This window comes from Raphanus sativus, chromosome 4, assembly GCF_000801105.2.
Source record: "Raphanus sativus cultivar WK10039 chromosome 4, ASM80110v3, whole genome shotgun sequence".
Lineage (NCBI taxonomy): Eukaryota > Viridiplantae > Streptophyta > Magnoliopsida > Brassicales > Brassicaceae > Raphanus > Raphanus sativus.
Window position 1 is genome coordinate 23,402,645 of NC_079514.1, and position 21,484 is coordinate 23,424,128.

Sequence of the window (21,484 nt, forward strand, 5' to 3'; positions counted from 1 at the left end):
ATTATTTTAAAAATATATAATCATTTTTATACATTTTATTTTGTTTTTAACTATTATTACATACTAATATATTTTCAAAATTCTAAATTTATAATCTGAAATAATCCAATAAAAATCTCAAAAGTTTGCATACAATACATTTTAATATTTATTTAGTTTTTTTTCTTTTACATCAAACTGCTATTCTACTCCTCAAATTTGAAGTGATCTATGTAAGAAAACTGGAATATAACAACTAAAGTAACAAAGAGCTTTATGGAAAGTACGAACGGTCTTAACTAACGAATCAGCTATCACATTTTGTACCTTTGGGATGTAGCAGATCTTGAAGTTCGAGTAACACATCTTGAGAGTTTGAATCATTTCCATCTCAGTTGAGAAATTTGGCCAAACCTGTGGTTTTGTTAGCATTGTAATTAGATTTTTGCAAGTACCAAAACGCTGACAGTCCGAATGTTGCAGCACGGTCTCCATAGCCCATTTTAGCGCTTCCAATTACGAGTGTAATGCTGACTCCCGCATATTTTCAAATTCAGTACAGTAAATTCAGAACAGATAGATTTTATAATGCTTGGATTGGTTCCTAGAACTATGATAAACCTCAATCAAGACAATTACATAAATAGTCGGACCTGCCTATCAATCCCTAAGTCAATCAACCAACTCCCCACATGACTTAGAATAGATAGACAGTCCAGATAAAAGAAACAGAAACACGACCGGAAACGTATTGTCCAAAGACCAGTCTGCATATCCGGACATTGCCTAGGTTCGTCCAATCATTCCTGAAGTCCGGCTCTAAGGCCCGATGGACTTCCTTACCTGATATGGCACTGGGCCTGGATCCATACAACCGAGTAAGACCAAGCCCAATCCGGATTGATCATCAACCGGCCGGACCTTGCGACTCATTACTCCGGTTAGACGAACCGTGCATAAGTCCCGACTTAACAAGCCGTGGACTGAACCATATGGATCATACAGAACCTGCATCCATTAGTACCGATTGGAACTTGCACCCTTTGGTATCTCGTACCCCTTGGTCAATAGCACCTTCTGGTCTATGGTACCTTATGGTACTCGTAACTCTTGGTATCTCGTACCTTCTGTTACTTGTACTCTTTGGAAAATCATGACTCTTGGTAACTCGTGACTCTTGGCAACTCGTACCCTTTGGGATATTCCAACCATTCAGTCCAACCACCCATTCCTTGGTATGATTCGGACCGTCCCGCGTAACCGACCCACAATCTAGTTTACGGTTAGAGTGTGATCGGACTAAGCCTTGGACCCAACCATCACAAATCCTCGTGTATAACCAGAAAGAAGAGAAGAAGAATGAAGGGAAATAGATTAAGAGAAACATATGAGATTAAAGAACCAATCAGATCTGCGGTTGGCCGCTAAGAGCCATCCGTCAAGATTGATTGAACTATGGTCCATCTCTTACCTTGAAAACCACATCAGGGTTCTCCACGTGCTTCTATTTGTCTTGGTATCCCATTCTTGATCCGAGATGACTTTCACAAACGATCAGAGTCGCCGGAAAACTAAACCACCACAATCGGCCTTCTACTTGGCTGTAATCTCTCTCTCTTTCTCTCTCTCTTTCTCTCTCTCTCTCTCTCTCTACGATTTCTCTGAGTATTTTAATCTGGAACTGGATGAGAAAATCAAATGGGGAGGGCCTCTATTTATAGAAACCGAGGGAGTAATTCTTGCCTCACGGACAGGCACGACTTGGAGCGAATGGGCACAACTTGGACCGAAGGTTGCACCCTCTTGGCCACTTGCATCCCAACGCCCATAACCACCCTTATTTGGGTCGGACATAAGCCCAACCCATTAAATAGAGATCAAGATTTGGGTCGGCCAAGAAGGCGAAGACAAATGGTTCTGACCATCGCCCAAGTTCTCTTGGTGATGGGGTCGCGAAGCCGTTTCATTGGCAAGTTACGCACTCCAACGATTGTCCGATTACGGAGGATCCGTATAGTGTGGCTCAACTAGTGAGGCACTTTAAGCCCGCTGGTTGCCCGCTTCCTTCCCTTCGGAACATGAATCGATCGATCGATGCGTGAAGACGATAGCCTGTCTTTTGTAACTTGCAACATTATCTTTTGTCTAAAGAGTTTGTTATTCATACAGATCATGAGACTCTTAAACACTTGAGAGGTCAGACCACACTCAAGAAGAGGCACGCCAGATGGTTAGAGTTTGTGGAGAATTTCCCTTATGTGATTAAGTACAAGAAGGGCAAAGACAATGTGGTGGCCGATGCACTGTCCCGGAGACACACTCTTATCTCCACCATGGAGGCTAAGATCATGGGTTTTGAGTATATTAAGGATTCTTATCTTACTGACCCTGATTTTCAAGAAGTTTTCAGGAAAACTACCAAGATGGCAGCCGGCCCATTTTACCAACAAGATTGCTTCTTGTTCAAGGAAAAGAAATTGTGCATTCCCCAAGGGTCCATGCGGGAATTGCTGGTTCGGGAGGCCCATGGTGGCGGCCTCATGGGACATTTTGGTAGAGATAAAACTCTAAGTGTCCTAACCGACCATTTCTTTTGGCCAAACATGAGGAAGGACGTTGAGAACTTGTGCACCTTCCATGGCCGACCCAAATAAGGGTGGTTATGGGCGTTCGCGACCCTCCGAGTCAGTAGGACTACTCGACTTCACAAGAATAGCCGAGTCCTTGCCACCGGACTCCTTGCTCTCCTGTCTAGAAGGAACCGGGGGAACTCGGGTTTCCTCACGAAGAACCTCAGTAAGCGCCTCGCTAACATCACCGGATCGAATCCTCTCCGCTTCGACGTTGCCGGCTCGATTCCTTGACTTATCGGCCTCACCGGGATTCGATCTTCTTGTTGACATAATCGCTCTACTTGAAAAGAAAGAAGGGAGTGTTAGGGTATTTTTGTGTAGGATCGTTTTAGTACTACGGAACACTAGAGGATTTGTATGAAAGCAAGAGAAATCATAAACTAGAAGATGTTATTGAGTGTTTGAATCGGGACTACAATGTTTGGGTGTGTAAACCCTAGTTCTAGTCGCCTAAACTCTAATCTTCTAGTCTCCGAAAGTCAATCCCTTATTCTAGGATTTGGGCTCCCCTTTTATAGTTGTAGATGTCGGCTTCAAGTAATAGAACTCTTCCATAATCAGAAAATGGAAGTTTTCCCTTAGGTAGAAAACTTCTATTTTGCTCCAAAGGGTCGGTCCGATCTAGGAGGTCGGACCTAAGGCAGGGGTCGGTCCCTGGTTTCTTCTTGAGCAAGGGTCTGGAAGTCGAGGACCTATCCGGAAGCTGGAGAAAACTTATGTCTGGATATTTTTCCCCAACAGTTTGCCCTTATTCCTTGATTTGCTCGTGGAAATCAAGGGATAACATGTGCTTCTTGAGCCTTAGTAGTTTTCTCCTTGGACAGAGCATCTCTTGGGTACCTTATCTTCTTGCAGTGAGTCAGGCCGGGACCCTGGCTGATGAAATGAGATACTGATTTTACGAGGCTCTGAAAGTCGTAGCTTCCTAGAGCGTCCGGATCCGTGTCTTGACTTATTTTCAAATGAAGAGATGAGATGGAGTGTTGCCCTTCTGAAGAATCAAGGGGTACGAGCCTTGCCTTTTGAATCTGATAGAATGAAGTGGGCTTTGCGAATAGGCCCAAAGACGGTTGAGTTTCTCCCTTTGGCGCCCATTTGATCGTGTGGCGATTTGCACGAGGCGCATGGTCGCAACCCTAGGGTTTTCTCCTTCTTTCTTTCATTTGATCGAAACCAAAGTCTTTTTCTCTTCATTTCTTCTCTACTCTTCTCAAGATTCTCTCTCTTGGCGGCTCCTTTTCTTGAAGATTTCCTCTCCTTCAGGTAGCCGTCTTCTTCCCTTCTCTCTTTTCTTTTCTTTTGCTAGATCGATAATGTCTGACGGTTCCCCTAGCAAAACCCTAGAATCCCCCGTAGATAGTAGAGCTAGATCTGAAACCCTAGGCTCGATGAACTCTTCTTCTCAGTCGCCCGAACCCATAGCTGATGCAGAGGGTCCCTGTCTCGACGTCGCGGGGTACGTTTCTTCCGGTGATGAAGCCGAAGAGTCTTTGTTGGTGGATCCGGTTCCAGAATTGGAAAGAGAGACATTGAAGAGTGGAGGAGGAAGTACGATCTTCCCCAGGATCTAGATCCGAGTTCCGGGTCCTTCCGACACGATATCGGATTTCGAAGTCGATGAGATCCCGATCTACGAGGCATACTTCGAGGCGGGCTTTCGGGATCACGTTCCTTCTCTGATCACCAAACTCTCGGAGCATTTGGACATCTCCCCGGGTCAGCTGACTCCTCCAGCCTGGAGGACCTTGATCGCGATCTAGAACCTCGGTGACTTGGAGCGCTTGGTGATAGGAGTGAACGAGGTGCTCTACTCGTACTACGTCGCTGATCTACCTGGATCAAAGGGGAAGTACTACCTCCACCCTCGTAGTAGCCAAGCTCTGGTTCGAGAGATCGAGAAAGGCGCAAGGAAGCGTCATCTAGTCTTTAGTAATAGATGGGCAGAGAGATTTGCCTTCGTAACCCTTCCTGGATTTTCTCCTATTTGGCATGTAGTGGGTAGATTGCTATTCTTCTCGATAGTCTTTGAATGCGATATTAATTCGTCTTTTTTTTTTATCGCAGAGGTGTCTCGCAAGCCCGTGCCTGAAGGGAAGGAAGTTGCTGATCAGGTCCTTGATCTTCCTCCGTCGCGTCGTCAAACCACCTTTCTTACCAGCAAAAAAGTCTTAAGGCAGTGCAGCATCTGGGGTAAGCTTTTCACGTCATGTCTTTTCTTGCGAGCTGGTTCATTGACTGCTTTTGTCCTTTGCAGGTAATATGTCGGGATCCACAGGAGAAAAAGCTGTGGAGGCGTTCATGCAAGCCGCGGGGTACCTGCCAATACTAAAAGACACAACAACTTGCTCGGCTATCTTGAGCTCAGTCTCATCATTGAGCCACTTGAGTCGGTATGGTCTCGGGTGTGGAGTCTTGATCAAACCTAGCTTATCAACAAGATACTTGCTAGCCACATTAGTACAAGAACCACCATCTATGATCAAGCTACATACCTTTTGTTCCACACTACATCTTGTATGGAAGATGTTTCTCTCTGGACGGTTTCAAGATCAAAGAGTGCACTGAGGGATCGTCTGGTCACTAGTAACTCACCAGTCTCAGCATAATCGACCAATTCCTCATCAGATGCATCTGTCTCCAACTCGGCCTCATCTTGGGACTCATACTCCCCATCGGCCTTAAGGACTATCACTCTTTTGTTCGGACAATCTCTAGCATAGTGTCATTTTCCCTGACATTTAAAACAAGTAATATCACGAGTTCTCTGATTTTGAACTTGACCCTTACCTTGGTCAGATGAACCGGCTCTAGTTGTGTCAGCTTGGTTCTTCTTGAACCGGTTCTCCACTTCTATGGATTTGTTCTTTTCAGCACCTTTGGAACCTGGTTGAGACCACGCAGGTTTGCTCCGGCTAGTGGCCGCATTCTTCCTCTTGATATGGCCCTCAGCCTCGACGGCATAGTGCAAGAGATCATTGAAGTCCTCATACGGCTGGCGCTCCACCTTCCGTGCAATCCGATCATTCAGCCCCTCCAAGAACTGAGACATCATGGACGCCTCAGACTCGTCCACTTCCAATCGGTTCCTTAGAGCCTCAAACTCTTCAAAGTACTCCTCCACGGACTTAGTTCCCTGAGACAACTTCCGAAAACGTTTTAGTAAATCTCTAGGATAATGTGATGGAATGTACCTCGCTCGGAGTTTGGTTCGCATCTCAATCCAGTTTTGGGCTCTCCATACTGGGCCGGACTTAGCAACATCTCGATCCCACCATGATAGAGCATTATCAGTAAGCTGGGCCGCGGCTAGAGCTATCTTCTTTGCCTCGGAGTACTTGTAGTACTCAAAGATATATTCCATGCGCTTCTCCCATGTGATGTAGGCATCCGGATCGACCTTTCCCGCTAACGTATGTGGCTTCAGTTTGATGTCCTTGCCTCTTTGAAAGGCCGCATCATCGTTCCGGTCTCGATCTCTCCTCCGGTCAGGGATTTCGTCCCGCCTTTGGTAAGGACTTACATCTCTACCACGTCTCCCACCTCGAGCGGCCTGGTTTGCACCTCCACGATCTGGTGGCTCATACTCAGACTCATCTTCCTCCGACTCGGACTGCGGCTGGTTGAGGTAAGGGCCGAACCTTCTTGCAGCCGGTTGGCCATTGGGTTGGTTCCGGTTTCCCTGACCCATGAGATTCATTTGTGCAGTCAAGGCATTAAGGGCTTCCGTGAGCTGAGCTTGTCCAGCCTGCAAGGCTTGGAGTTGGGTGTTGATCTCAGCTGCACCATTCAAGTCTCCCATATCTCCTGGAAAATAAGAAAGACAAGAGGATCAAGTGCAAAGAAAGAAAGAAGAAAGAAAGAAGAAAAGACTTAAGAAAGAAAAGAAAAGAAAGATCAAACTTGAATGCAAATGAATGAATGAATGCAAATCTTTTTTTTTTGATTTATGAAAATTAATTTCGAAATACTTTTAAAAAGGAAAGTTGAAATCTTTTTTTTTTAAACTTGGAAAAGAATTAAAAATCGAAAAGTTAAAAAAAAAGAAAGAAGATTAAAGATTAAATGCAAATCAAGAATTTAAAGATGATTGAATTTTTTTTTTTAAATATGATTGACAAAATTAAATGAATGCAAATCAATCAGATATGAATGCAAGCAATCAATCTCAATGATGGATGCAAATGCAATCAAAGTAAATGCAAAAATGATCAATTATTTCTAAACTAGGAAAGAAAAATCGATCAAGCAGCAAAAACAAGTTGCAAAATGATGCAAGCCACGAAATGATCTAGCAATCCTAGGATGAACAAGGCTATGAACAGCAAGAACAAACAAGAACAGCAAGAACAACAAAGAACAATTTTTTTTTTAAAAGATGCAAAAATGCAGAAACTGAAAAAAGATGAACTAAAGGATAGAAATAACCAAATCTTTTGGAGCCTTTAGCTCTGATACCAAATGTTACAGGCTGGGAACCAGGCTGCAAACTAGTGGCTTGGAGAATAAGATTCTGGTCGATTTTGGTTCTGGTTTTGAAAGGACTTGATGCTTGGATCAAAACTGCCCAAAACTGTACCTGAAACAAAAGAAACTTTTTATGAGTTTTATGGTTTTATAAAAATGAAGAACAGAAGCAAAACTATGAAAATAAAACAAGAACAGAAACATAGATGATTTTTATGGATTTTAGATTTATAAAATGAATCAAACAAAAGATGCAAACAGAAATAAAAACAAGAGAAATAAAAAGGGATAAAGATGGTGTCTCTCTCAACAGATCAGTGGATGGATGATGAGTAGAAGATGGGATTGGCCTTGCTGGATGTGTATCACTCTCAAGGCAAATCGATGGGTGGTTGATGGGATGAATAATCGCCACAAGCTTGGTGGTTGGAGCTTGATAAGATTCAGGCTGCTCTCTCTTGCGAGCGATCGAACGTTTGTACATCAATCATTCTCCGAAACGTCTGAAGTCTTCCAAAACGACGATACGACGTAGAACTATGCATTCTCGACTATCCGTATAGCCGTTCTCCGCAACACACGACTATCCGTTTCTTGATCTTTCGATCAAATGGAATCGTCCGTTTGGTTTACGATAAAACCATGGAAACTTAACCTTGTCGGAAAAATCGTAAAATCGTCTCGGATCAAAAATACGGCCCAAAGGGGATCCTAAACTTGATTCGAGGCCCACTTACGATTTCTTAAAAACCCATAAACCTTATGACGGTTTATGCTTGGAGGATAAGCATCAGTTTCCGCGGAAGAAATGGAAACTTTCCACAGATAATCATGAAGATCGGAAAAAATGGAATATTCCCATTTTTTCGACTATGACGGCTTAAGGGCAAAAGGGGGAAGCGTAAACCGATCTTGGAGGGAGTATATAAGGAGTTCAAGACGAGAGGCATAGAGGGATCACTTTTTCCAGAGCAACTTAGCACTTAGAGCAATTTAGGCAACTTTCCGTTTTTGTTTTCGAGCTGCGACTCAATTAGGTTTAGCCACCTTCGGGTATTAGAACTAGGGATCTCGCCGACAGCTCTCGTAGCCGAAGCACTTTACCTTGCTGCTGTAGCGCTCATACGCAGATTCGGAATAAAATCCTTCTTGCTCTCTTTTTTTACGATTTATATTTTATTTTTCCGTTGTTATCAAGTTCTGATTGCTTGACGTGTGGTTTCTCAGAAATCCGGGACCTTCTGGGAAATTAGGGTTTTCCTACTTTCCTAAAATATACGAAATATTGACTGTGCGAATTTCGGTTCCCACATTAGGTTCCCTCTTAAAGTTCTTAGGAATCTTCTCCTTCCTACTCCTTAACCTTCTTCCTTCAGTTCCCTCTGATATAGGTGTAGTGTCTGAAGGGTTACCAGTGGTCTCTGTAGGGTTAGCTTGTGGTTTCGGTGTGGGTCTGAGTGCATTGATTCGGTTGCTGTCTATCGATGGTAGTTGCACTCGGTATGTGAGAGGTGCGTGTCGATCGATAGGTGGAGAAAAGGGTCGATCGATACGTTTCTCATCTTTGAGTCGATCGATGAGTGGCTCGTCTCGTCGGTCGATATCTTCGTAGGTGTGGGTGGGTGGGTGAGGATGAGAAGCCGTGAATTCAGCATGTGCCAATATCCTAACCGCGTTGCAATCTGCAGTCGTATCTGGAAATGACATCGTGATGTCGATCGATGTGGACTAGTTGGTGTCGATCGACACCATTGTGATCCACCGAAACTGAGTGAACTTTCCACTTCAAAGTCTCCTTCTTGTAGCTTCTCATCTTTCACCACTTGCCAGAAATCATCATCTATAATGGCATTCACGTGGTGTTTCCTATTTCCCTCCCCTACTTCCTTAGAAGTTCCAATTCTCCTGATAGAGTCTTAAGTCTGGACAATCTGTGTCTCAAGTTTCTTAACTTGAGTGCAAATGGTGTCTATCCTTTGGTCAGATTGTTGAAGACAGAGTCAATCTTCCCATTGAAGTATACTGTAAGCTTCTGCTGACCTTCTAGAACTCTATCAATCATGGCATCAAACTTACTCTCCTGGGTGGGTGGTGGTGGGATTTGGTAAGATGAGTTGCCATAGTTCCTTGTGTTGGTGAAGGGTTTCTGATACTGTGAACTCTGGTTGTATTTACTCTTCTGACCACTGCCAAAAAAGTTTCTGTTCCCACTCTGGTTTCCATATCTCTGAAATCCAGTACCTCCAATGTAGTTCACATCTTCCTCTGTATCATCTTCTCTAGCCTCTCCTTCTTCAGCTGAGCAGACTGGCTGCCCCAGAAATGCATGTAAAGCATCTATCTTGGCTCTGACTTCATTCATCTGGTCTTCCCCGATGGCTGCAACCGATTTCTTCTTGTCAGAGTCAGTGTTCTTGGTGCTGCTGCTGTTGGCTAGGTTCTCGATAAGTCTCACAGCCTCTATTGGATTCCTAGTGTTGAAGTTCCCCTCGCTAGCTGTATCAAGAGCCATCTGATACCTCAAGGCGATACCTCTGTAGAAAGTGCTTAGCAGCTGCACTTCATTGAATCCATGGTGTGGACAGTCTCGCTGGAAGAAATTAAATCTGATCCACGCGTCTTTAAAAGTCTCACTAGGCTTTTGCGCGAAATTGGCGATTTTATTCCTTAAGTCTTCAGCGCGTGCCTCATCAAAAAAATTACGCAGGAAGGCGTTTTTGATGTCGGCCCAGGATGTCAGTGATCCTGTAGGTAGCTGCTTGAGCCAGTGCGAAGCTTCTCCAATCAGTGAGTATTTGAAGAGCTTGCAGAGTAGGTAGTCCTCAGAGACTCCATCCATACGAATAGCAGCGATAAGATCCTCGAACCTCTCCAGATGGTCCATAGGATGCTCGTGTGATAGCCCAGAATAAGGTATCTGAGACACGAGAGAGTAGTACTGAGGCTTGAGCTCGTCTGGACGATTATAGTCTGCCAACGATCGTGTTTGAGCTTCTCATGTAGCCTCAGCTTCAGGCTCAGGGATTATGTTTCCCTGTGCATCTAGCTTCTGACCTGTTGCATTACGCAGATGACCATCTTGGTCATACAGGTTTCCATTCTCGCCCTGCGTGAGAATAACAATCGCGACCATGCTTCGCGGAATAGTATCGATGGATGTACGGTGAGTAGTATCGAACGATGTGGATCGGCGAAAGGTATCGGTCGACGGTTGAACGTGAGTATCATTCGACGGTATTGCGGTTCTGTCGATCGATGCGGAGCGTAGGTCTTTGCGGATTGAGCGTTCCAAGTGTGCAGGATCCTCTGAGAATAATAGTTGATTTCCCCTGTTGTTTCTGGTATTGCTGGGCATGTACCTGAAAAGACAAAAAAAAAATTAATCAGAAAGGGGGTAAAAAGAAAAACCTAAGATTAATAAGATTAAATCTAATGACGATCAAAGCTCCCCGGAAACGGCGCCAAATTTGATAGTGCTCAAATTACCCAGTAGAGCTTACTCTCTCAAATAAGAGGTACATATATAGTACTTAGGGATCGAATCACGAGGAACTAGGGAACCAATTAAATAAAATCTACTAATCAATCCTAGGTGAAGTTGGTTTATATGATGGAAATAAAAATAGCAATTCTTAAAATGAGCAAGGTAGTTGTTCTAACTAACAATAAGATGTGTTGTTTAAATGTGATAAAGAGTGCTAGACATAGGGCTTTTATTCAGGAATGAAGATTATAATTTCTATAAATGCTTTAACAAGTTGCTTGCATGATACTATTGATCTCAGCCGCTTAACTCTAGTGATGTCTCACTGGTTAAATAATCTAGATCTCTGGCCTCAACTGTCGTATGTTGACACAGAAAAAGACTCGATCGACATCCTTTTGAGATATCGATCGATACACCTTTCGCTCGGCGATCGATTCACCTGTCGGGATATCGATCGACGGCTTCTAGATATGCCTAGGCGCGAGCCGATAATGAACACTAGGTCTCAAGGAGGGCTGTCGCTCTTCTCAACAGGAGACAAGCTAGTTCAAATGGATAATTCAAGATAATCAAAGATCCTAGTGATCTATATTCTAGTTAGCTAATCTAGAACAAGCATAGGGTGCAATCCATTTGATGAGTACCACAACTTAGCAATTATAGTTTGGGGCTAATCCCACAAACCTATTTAAACCCTAGATCTAACAAGTAGACTACTCAGACATAACTAAGCAATTCATGACAATGGATAGATGAAAGAATTGCATAGATAGAAATAAGTTGAAATACAAAAGGAGATGAAAAATCTCTCCAATCTCTCAAGACAAATAAAACTCTAGTCTCTCTCTCACACTCTCTGCTTAGACTCTCAAGGCTTGCTTCTCTCTAAGTTCTTCTAAGCTTGCCGTCAAAAACACTTAGCAGGAATATTTTAGCATTTCCATTAAGTTAAAAACTCGTCAGGGGCAATCTCGTAATTTGGTGAAGTCTTGGTGAAGTAGTTGGCTAAACCATTTCGTCCTCGATATCGATCGACAACACAGGATGTGTATCGATCGATTATAATATTCTAGTACGCGGATCTTCTCAGCTACATCGATCGACAACTCAGGATGAGTATCGATCGATTATAATCGCAATGTTGACTTCCGACTTGGTCTTGAATGGTCAACTCGGATGTATCATCTCTTGCACTCCAAAATGCTCCAAAAACATCACTTTCTCACGAAATGCTCCTGAACCTGAAAACATACCTAACAGGCTAGAAAACAGATTAAATATATAATAAAATACTAGTATACCATGGTTAAAAACAGGTAAAATCCATGGTATATCAAACCGCTTCCGCTTGTTGTTAGTTTCACCGAGGGTATGGTTCTCTTGTCGGAGGACAAGATTCTCCGCTTCTATGGCGTCTAGCTTCTCGGCGCTTTGCTGTAGTTGCTTGGAGTGTTCTCCAAGTTGGTCTTTCAGGGTTTGAACTTCGAGGAGAAGTTCGGGACCTCCGGTGTTGTCTCCCAAGCTTTGTGAAGATCGGTAACCTGACTCTGAAGAAACTCAAGCTTGTTGAGGAGCTCGATCTCTCTCTGAGTCATCTCCGTTTGGTTAGTATCGTCCTCTAGTGTCATCGTCACGTAGTTGGATCACTCCCCTCCTTCTAGCGCCAAACTGTTAGGGTATTTTTGTGTAGGATCGTTTTAGTACTACAGAACACTAGAGGATTTGTATGAAAGAAAGAGAAATCGTAAACTAGAAGATGTTATTGAGTGTTTGAATCGGGACTACAATGTTTGGATCTTCTAGTCTCCGAAAGACGATCCCTTATTCTAGGGTTTGGGCTCCCCTTTTATAGTTGTAGATGTCGGCTTCAAGTAATAGAATTCTTCCATAATCGGAAAAATGGAAGTTTCCCCTTAGGTAGAAAACTTCTATTTTGCTCTGAGGGGTCGGTCCGATCTAGGGGGTCGGACCTAAGGCAAGGGTCGGTCCCTGGTTTCTTCTTGAGCAAGGGTCTGGAAGTCGAGGACCTATCCGGAAGCTGGAGAAAACTTATGTCTGGATATTTTTCCCCAACAGGGAGTTCGAAGGTTGCTCGGATGAAACCTAAGTCAAAACTCCGAGGTCTTATAAAGAACGAAGTACTACGAATATCCTAACAAATTTTTTTTAACAAATCCGAAACACCAAAAGATTCTTTATCTCGAACAAAAGAGAAACAGATAATATCCGAGCAACTCAAATTTGAAACCCACGAAATCCAGGGAAAAATGGGATTTCCGCGATAGCTTAATTATCCAACAACAAAGCAAAATTAAAAAGAGAAAAGTAATCAAGAGTCTGCATAGCCCTCCGCGTTTGACGGCTCCCCAAGATCCGAGTCCTCTGATACTTTCGGGAGATCGAGCTCAGAGATAGCCCAACTCGAGGAAGGGCGAGACTCGACGAGCGCTTCACAGTCTCTCTCCAAATCCTGCAAACGAACCAACTCTCCATCAACGTCGCAGCTTCCCTCCTTAATCTCGGTCAGAAGGTCGATATTCGCGACCACCTCCTGAAGCTGAATCATAGCCGTCATCTATCTCTCCTTGTCAGACCACTTGTCTTTCAAAGGTTTCAAAATGACCGCGTACTTCTGTGACATCTCACGGCGTGCGGAGTTGGAAGCACGACGAACATGTCGATCCTTCTCGGCTTCGAGCCTTGCAATCTTAGTCTGTTGAGCAGCGACTTCGATCTTTAGAGCCGACTTCTCATCGCAGACCTTCACCCAATCCGCCATCACGGAGTTAATCTTCTCAACCTCCTCCTTGTTCTCCCGCTTGGCGACCTCAAGCTCAGCTGAGATCCTCTTGAAATCAAGAGAGATCCGATCAATCTCCGCATCTCTCTGAAAAGTCCCCGTGCGCTCCGCCATTTTCAGAACGAGGTCGTTACAGGCCTCCATGACCTGGAAGTGAAAATAGTCAGGAAACGATGAAATAAAGCAGAAAATAACAATCAAATAATGATTCTCTAAGATGAAACCTTGGCATTCGCTTCGGCGACCTTGGTATAAGCATCTTGCTCCTCCACGGAAGAAAAGAACGTCGCTCCAAAATTTCGAGAGCTAGTCCCTTCACCAGCAATGGTCTCACGTACAGGGGAACCACCACTCTTCCCTACTCTCCGCCTTTTCGACGTCCTGGCGGCAGATCGCGATGGTCTCGGAGAAGCACTTTGCGATGCTCTGACAAACTCGAGCTCGTGGGCTGGTATATCCTCTTCCGAATCAGAAATCAGAGACATTGGAACAGGATCCACCAGCGGCTTCTTCAAGGCAGATGTCAGGGTCCTGAACGACCTCCTTAGTAAACATCTCTCAGAACGGCTCGTATTGGGAGGAGCGATGACTTCCTCCGCGGAAGTAGGTTCATCGTGATCAGAGAAGTGAGCTTACTCAAGCAACTCAACCGACCCCGAAACCGCAGGAGCAATTCCTAAGCCAACCGAGAGCGAATTCAAAGTCCGAATTCACTCCCTAGTAAATGAAGACCAATCAGTGTCCCTGTTAGGGTATTTTTCTGTAGGATCGTTTAAGTGCTATGGAACACTAGAGGATTTGTATAACAGAGTAAGAAATCGAGGTCAAAGAGATGTTATTGAGTATAATGATCGGGACTACAACGTATTCGTGTATAAACCCTAGTTCTAGTCGCCTAAACTCTAATCTCTAAGCCTCTGAAAGTCGATCCCTTATTCTAGGGTTTGGGCTCCCCTTTTATAGTTGTAGATGTCGGCTTCAAGTAATAGAACTCTTCCATAATCGGAAAAATGGAAATTTCCCCTTAGGTAGAAAACTTCTATTTTGCTCTAAGGGGTCGGTCCGATCTAGGAGTCGGACCTAAGGCAGGGGTCGGTCCCTAGTTTCTTCTTGAGCAAGGGTCTGGAAGTCGAGGACCTATCCGGAAGCTGGAGAAAACTTATGTCTGGATATTTTTCTCCAACAGTTTGCCCCTTATTCCTTGATTTGCTCGTGGAAATCAAGGGATAACATGTACTTCTTAAGCCTTGGTAGTTTTCTCTTGGATACCTTATCTTCTTGCAGTGGATCAGGACGGGACCCTTGATGAGGACTGAAGTAATTTAGCGGGGTTCGATCCGTGCTGTAGTATGGATACCCTATCGTAAAAAAGGAAACAAGGAGAAACCCTAGCCGCTATGCCGATAGCCTTTGACGGTGAGATCTCCTTGACACGGTTTTTTGGAAAAGGAATATAGGAGATTTTCCGATTTTTCCCTTACCTTCCTTTTTCTCTTGATGAACATTTTTTGTCGATTTTCCTTTCCCCTTTGGTGATTAAATGGAAAATCCTTCCAGGTATATATATGAATATTCTGGCACCTTTCAATGACATAGATCCGAGTCAGAACCATCACCCTTGCTTGAGAAGAATGTCGAACGACCAGACCCACTTTGGAGCGATTCCAGCTTCTCATGTCGGTGGTCATGCTAGGCCTCAGTACCTATTCGCTGATCCCTTCGCCTCGCTTATTCTGACTCCAGGAGCGGCTTCGAGAGTGGGTAGTGAAGATGCTCCCATGGCTCCCTTGCGGCAGCGTCGCTTTTGCTTTTTTGGTGATGAGGGCGAGGATGATCCGATATCAGACATCAGGCAGGGAGATTTGATGGGGATCCGTAGGAAGTATTCTACGATGGATATCAGACATCCGGTGGAACTACGATGTGCGGGTGAATTTGAATGCGCTCGTGATGGAGGTACCGACGAGATAACCATCTTCAAGGCGTACCTAGAAGCAGGCTTCAGGGGGGACATTCCTTCCTTGGTCGTGGAAGTAGCGTCTTACTTTGGGATCTCTCCTTTGCAGTTCACGCCGACAACGTGGCATACCCTGATGGCGATTCAAGTGTTGGGTGAATTTCACAGCATTCCCTTCGGACTACCTGAAATTTTGTACTCCTACTCCTTCATTCCCTTATCGAACAAGAAGGATTTTTATCAGATTAGGTCTCGTGATGGTGAACCTTTGGTAGACGAACCTCCCAGGGGAGTCCGGGGAAGTTTCCCTTCAAACGACTTCTGGAACAGGAGATATGTGTTCATGAAGGTTAATGGTGCTCCGCGCTATCCTCTCTTTTGGCGATCCGTTGGTATGCTCCCTTTATTATTTTTAAGATAACTTTTGCTTCGCTATCCCACCTCACGTAATGTTTTTGCAGAGATCTTCCGACCAGTATTCCCTGCTGGCGAGATTATGGTGAAGCTGGCAAGGGACATTCCCAGGCGATACCGTTGGATTTTATTTCTGATGAGCCGGATGTCTTTACGCCATAGTCGTATTTGGGGTAAGACAGTTCTTATTTCTTTTAAACAATCACTCGATCAGTTCTGACCCTTTGCTCTGCTGGTTTTTATGTGGGACTCCTGGAGCTTCAATATCATCGGTGTATAACGAATATTGCAGGGCCAATCCTCATAGGAGACGATCTTATGTATCGCCTTCTTTTGTCCCTCCAACTGCGACTTCCTCGACCCTGAGGAATGCAGGAAATAACAGATTGTTTGGTCCCCGCCGGCGTGTTTCTCTGCATGAGGAGATCCTCTTTCTTCGTACTCAGCTTCGAGAGGTACTATCTCATCAAGCATTGACTGTGCAGAGAGCCCGTGAGCAAGCTCGTTGGGAGTTAGTGAAGGAGTGGTCGGAGAGGAATATCAACCGCTGGGGACCTGTTGGAGGGCCTATTCAAGGTTCGGTGAATGAGAGAGGTAGACTTGATGCTTTTCCTCTGGCGCCGCATCATTCGAAGCCTTGAAGTGTTTTTTGTTTATGCTTTATTCTTTATTATGATCTCTTTCCCCGGGCTTTTGATGATCTTGTAACCGAATAAAGACTTCTGATAGGATAATAATAATACTTATTGTTTTCGCCTTTTTCTGTTGTATTCACTTCTTGGATTCATGCCTTCATAAATTTTCAGTTCTTACTTCAGATTAGAACGGTTCGCAGGGGTTTTGAGCACAATCTCCTAGGCGGAGTTTTAGAGTCTAGGATCGGGATCCTCTTGTGGCACCAATAACTCAGGGGTACAGCCCTTGCCGAACATACTTCGTATCTTCAGAATACAGGGACGTCTAGATAGGCTTGTACCCTTGAAAGGGCTGAAACCGTGAGAGGGACGGACCCTATGTGGAAGTTGACCCCTTATGAGGGTTGGACCCTTGTAAGGGTTGACCCCTTGAATGGATATCAATGTCTAGGACCTGGATCCTAATATGATTAGAAAAGCGTTAGACCTTGTAATCCATTATTAAAGATCCTTGCTTGGAACCCTAGAGTTCTAGCTTGGTTTGAACCCTGAGGTTCTTGAACCTTAGAACCCGGAAGTTCTTAAGGCCTTGAACCCTGAGGTCCCTTACCTAGGCCCGAAGGCCGTTTTATTGAACCTGAAGGTTTGCTCATTGAACCCTGAGGTTTTCTGAGTGTTGGGGTTTAATCCTTAGATCCGGAGACCGTTATTAAACCCTATGGATACCTCGAACCCGGAGGTTGATGCTTTTGAACCTTGAGGTTCTTGGCAAACCCGAAGGTTGGTATTTGGATTCAAAGATCCCTGAACCTTGAGGTTCTTACTAGATCCGAAGATCAGTTAGACCCGAAGGCCCTTGATCGACCCTTAGGTGATCTAGAATCCAGGGATTCCCTACAGACCCGGAGGATGTATTGAACACCGAGGCTCTTTTATAGACCCGGAGGCCGTACTGAACCCGGAGGTTACTATATAGACCCTGAGGCCGTACTGAACCCGGAGGTTACTATATAGACCCTGAGGCCATACTGAACCCGGAGGTTACTATATAGACCCTGAGGCCGTACTGAACCCTGAGGTTCGTCATAGACACTGAGGCCGTATGTGTTATGGGAGGTTTGTGATCGTATTTTGCTCCCCATGGGGGAACCACTACCGATCTGTTATTGAGAAACCGCATTCTGCCACCCGGAGGTATAGGCCACTCTCGTGAATCTCAATGCTGCACTCCACCTTTCTACAAAAAAGGTCACGCTAAGACTTACTGTGGTCTGGCGTGGGCATGCCCCGCGGAGCGACTTCACACCAGACAAACTACTTTCCACGTCTAGATAAGTATTAAATCTTTGTTCTAACCGGTATTTTCGCACATTTGCTCCCTTCATATCAGCCGTCAGCATCTGATTACAGTACTTTGCAGTGTACGTCATGCCCCCTGCGTGTATTTAGCTCGTGGCGTCTTTAACACAGGGTTTGGGTAGCACTAGTACGGTGGTCCCCACGTAACTTTTGGACTTATAGCCTTTACGCAGGGCCCGAGGTGCAGACAATGTAATAGGGTTGATCAGACCCGTTCCTTATATGTCGTACACCCATGTGAGTAGTCTCACTAGTATATATGGGGTTTGCTGAGATCTAAGATCCCTTAGGACCTGACGTAGCTAGTATGCCCCTTTAAGTGCATTGGAGTTCCTATAGCCCCTTTAGCCGTAACTAATAATGTATTTTATAAGCTTAGTCCGGAGACGTTATCGCATACATAGGAGTAGGAAACCAGTGTACTTAAATATATCATAATAATAGTAGAAGTATATAAAGCTTGATCCGGGGATCTTACTTTAGAAGTGATAGAATTTGAGGTGCAAGGCATTCCAGCAGTTGGGTTGGACCTTACCGTCGCTGCCTTCCAGCTTATAGGCTCCTGCCCCTTGCACCTCTATTACCTTGTAGGGACCTTCCCATCCAGGAGCGATTTTTCCGGCTGATTTGTCCCTTGTGTGGTCACAGACTCGCCTTAGGACCCAATCCCCTTTCTGGAAGGTTCTGGATCTGACCTTTTTGTTGTAGGTCTTGGCTACTTTCAACTGGTAGGACGCATTTCTAAGGCTGGCCGCCTCCCTCTTTTCATCGAGTAGGTCTAGACTCAGGGACATTAGCTCGTTATTCTCCTCCTGGGAAAGGAATTCAGAGACTGTGGTCCTTACGTGCACCTCTGTGGGCATTACCGCGTCAGTACCATAGACAAGGGAGAAGGGAGTCTCCTGGGTAGCCGTCTTCAGGGTTGTCCGATTTCGTGTAGCTCTTCTGCCCATCGCCCGTGGGCGTCTTCTAGGCGCTTCTTGAGCATGATCACCACTGTCTTATTAGTGGATTCGGCTTGACCGTTAGATTGGGGGTGTCGCGGTGCTGAATAGGAAAGCTTGATAATCCGGTCCTTGCAGAACTTACGGAAGTTGTAGCTTGTGAACTGGGGTCCGTTGTCTGTGACGATCTCATGGGGCGTTCCAAAGCGTGTGATCACGTTAGTCCATAGGAATTTCCTGATTTGAAGATCCGTTATCTTGGCTAGTGCTTCAGCTTCTACCCACTTTGTGAAATAATCTGTCACGACTAGGAGAAAGATCTTTTGCCCCGGTGCCATAGGGAATTTCCCTACGATGTCCATGCCCCCACTTTCGGAAGGGCCAAGGAGAACTTAGCGATTTGAGGTTCTCTGGTGGAAGGTTGGAGATTGACGTGGGCTTCTGGCATTGGCTACAGAGCTTGGCCTGTTTGAGGGAGTCCCTCGCCATGGTTGGCCAATAGTATCATGCCCTTCTGGCTCTGAGTACCAGGCTCCGACCACTAGAATGGGAACCACATTCTCCTTCATGAATGTTTGCAGCTTGCAGCTTGTTTGCAGCTTGGCGCCTTATCTTCCCACTTTCGTCTCGATCTTCAGGCAAGGTGTCGTACCATAGATAGTTGAGGATGGGCGTCATCCAGGTCTCTCCTTCGTCTACCACGGATACTTCTTCAGGCTCCGTCTCCTTTTCGGTCGCGGGCCATTGGAGTACCAGTAGTGGGATGATCATATGACTTGTAGTTTCTAGGGCGAACCCTAGATTAGCTAGAGCGTCAGCCTGGGAGTTGTGCTCCCTAGGGATCTGGGTGAGCTTACAATGTCGGAACCTGTCGAGTAGTCGCTTAGCCACGGATAGGTATCTGATCATACTCGGATCTTTCGCCTGATAGTCTCCTTGGACTTGGCTTATGATCAGTTGTGAATCGCTGAAAATCTGGATGTCTTCTACCCCCATTTGTTTGGCGAGTGTCAGCCCTGCTATTAGAGCTTCATACTCAGCTTCGTTGTTCGTTGCTTTGAAGTTGCAACGTACGGCCCTTGAGGCTGATTCCCCCGTGGGGGAAGTTAGGACTAGTCCCACGCCTGCTGTTGGGGTCAAAAACGGTTATCTCGAAATCAACGGCTAAAAATATTTGTCGTGCGCGGACTTTCCATAAAAAAGCGTCAAAAGCAAAGCAAGTCGTACAGCTTAAAAAAACCTATGTTAAAGTCGATTGTTCTTGTTTTACACGATAAACTTTACGAGAAAACCAACTCAGATTTGGTCGTTAAACTTCGATGATACAATCAAACCGAGAGACATTAGGTCTGTAGCTGATATGACACGACCATACGAAAGTATACGGAAGAAACGAGAAGTAATCTAAGTTTGGACAGGCCGAACGACAAGGAATCCTCCTTTAAACTTCAAAGAGCCCGTTCTTTCAAACCGTGAGGACCCAGAGAACGATCAAGATATCAAATCGAAGCCCTCGTCGAGACGCACGTGCTGGTCCTGGCCGTCGGCGGCTAGCGCCCGTGCTGGTCCTGACCGCCGGGCGGCTAGCGCCAGTGCTGGTCCTGGCCGCCGGAAAACTTCGAAGAGCCCGTTCTCCTCAAACCGTGAGGACTCAGAAAACGATCAAGATATCAAATCGAAGCCCTCGTCGAGACGCACGTGCTGGTCCTGTCCGCCGGGCGGCTAGCCCCGTGCTGGCCGTTGGCCGCCGCCGGCTTAGCGCCCGTGCTGGCCGTGGCCGCCGGGCGGCTAGCCCCGTGCTGGCCGTGGCCGCCGGCGGCTAGCGCCCGTGCTGGCCGTGGCCGCCGGGCGGCTAGCCCCGTGCTGGCCGTGGCGCCGCGGCTAGCGCCCGTGCTGGCCGTGGTCGCCGGGCGGCTAGCCCCGTGCTGGCTCGGGTCTTCGGATAACGATCTTCGGTACACGTATCCCAGTCCCCGGCAATCTGAAGTCTGTACTTGGAGCCTTTCCCAAGTCCTCGTAGGACGAATCATCGAGATTCCGTGTACGAAAACTCCGGTTCTTACTCCAATCTAAGACCATCGGAAACATTTCGGAAACTCGTAAGATATCGACGGGAAGGAAGATCTTAGATTCTTCGTACGAAACAGCGATGGTCATCTTAAGACACCACTCGTCTCAACTCTACGAATGAACGAGGAACTTCCAAAGAGATCGTAGAAAACAACGGAAGTCCTAGAGACGGCCCGAAAGGGACCAAACGCGATCGGACAGTTTGTCTACGATTATCTGAGATGGATACGACGATTTACGTTTATCTTTACGTGACAAGATGAATGCTAAATCGACGGAAGAATAAATGTCAAGTTTCCCGAAGATAAATGTCAAGTTTCCCGATAAACGTGGAGGCCGACGAAAATGGAAAGAAGCCCGCCTTGCGGCCCAGAAGGAGAATAGACCGTCATAAGAAGGAGTATATAAAGGAGCTTTGGGAGAGGAGGAAAGGCAGAGCAAATCATGAAGAGAGAGAGCAAATCCGAAAATTAGGGCAGATCCGATATTTAGACTTAGAGAATTCATGCTAGCTTAGAGAATGTAGGACTTAGGTGGCCAGACTAGCAAGGCAGGACCTAGAACGTCCGGCCGCCCCTGTCCTATTTCCGTCACGTTAGCATATCTCTACTCCTCTCGGAAAGATCCAACGAATTAAGCTTTACTTAGAGTTCCGCACATAGAAACCCTAGGCATTAATCTCGACATGCCTGTTTCAATGTCCAACGCTCATACTAGACGAACTCCGCCGAGGCAGTTCGAT

General features: G+C 45.6%; 1 protein-coding gene across 1 annotated transcript; it reads left to right on the forward strand.

Moving 5' to 3' along the window:
* The first annotated feature begins 1,890 nt into the window (after positions 1-1,890).
* LOC108815642 (uncharacterized) lies at positions 1,891-2,633 on the forward strand. The gene is made up of 2 exons (XM_018588181.1): positions 1,891-1,990; positions 2,149-2,633. Exons 1-2 carry the CDS (start codon positions 1,891-1,893, stop codon positions 2,631-2,633), a joined length of 585 nt encoding a protein of 194 aa, XP_018443683.1.
* Positions 2,634-21,484: the final 18,851 nt, after the last annotated feature.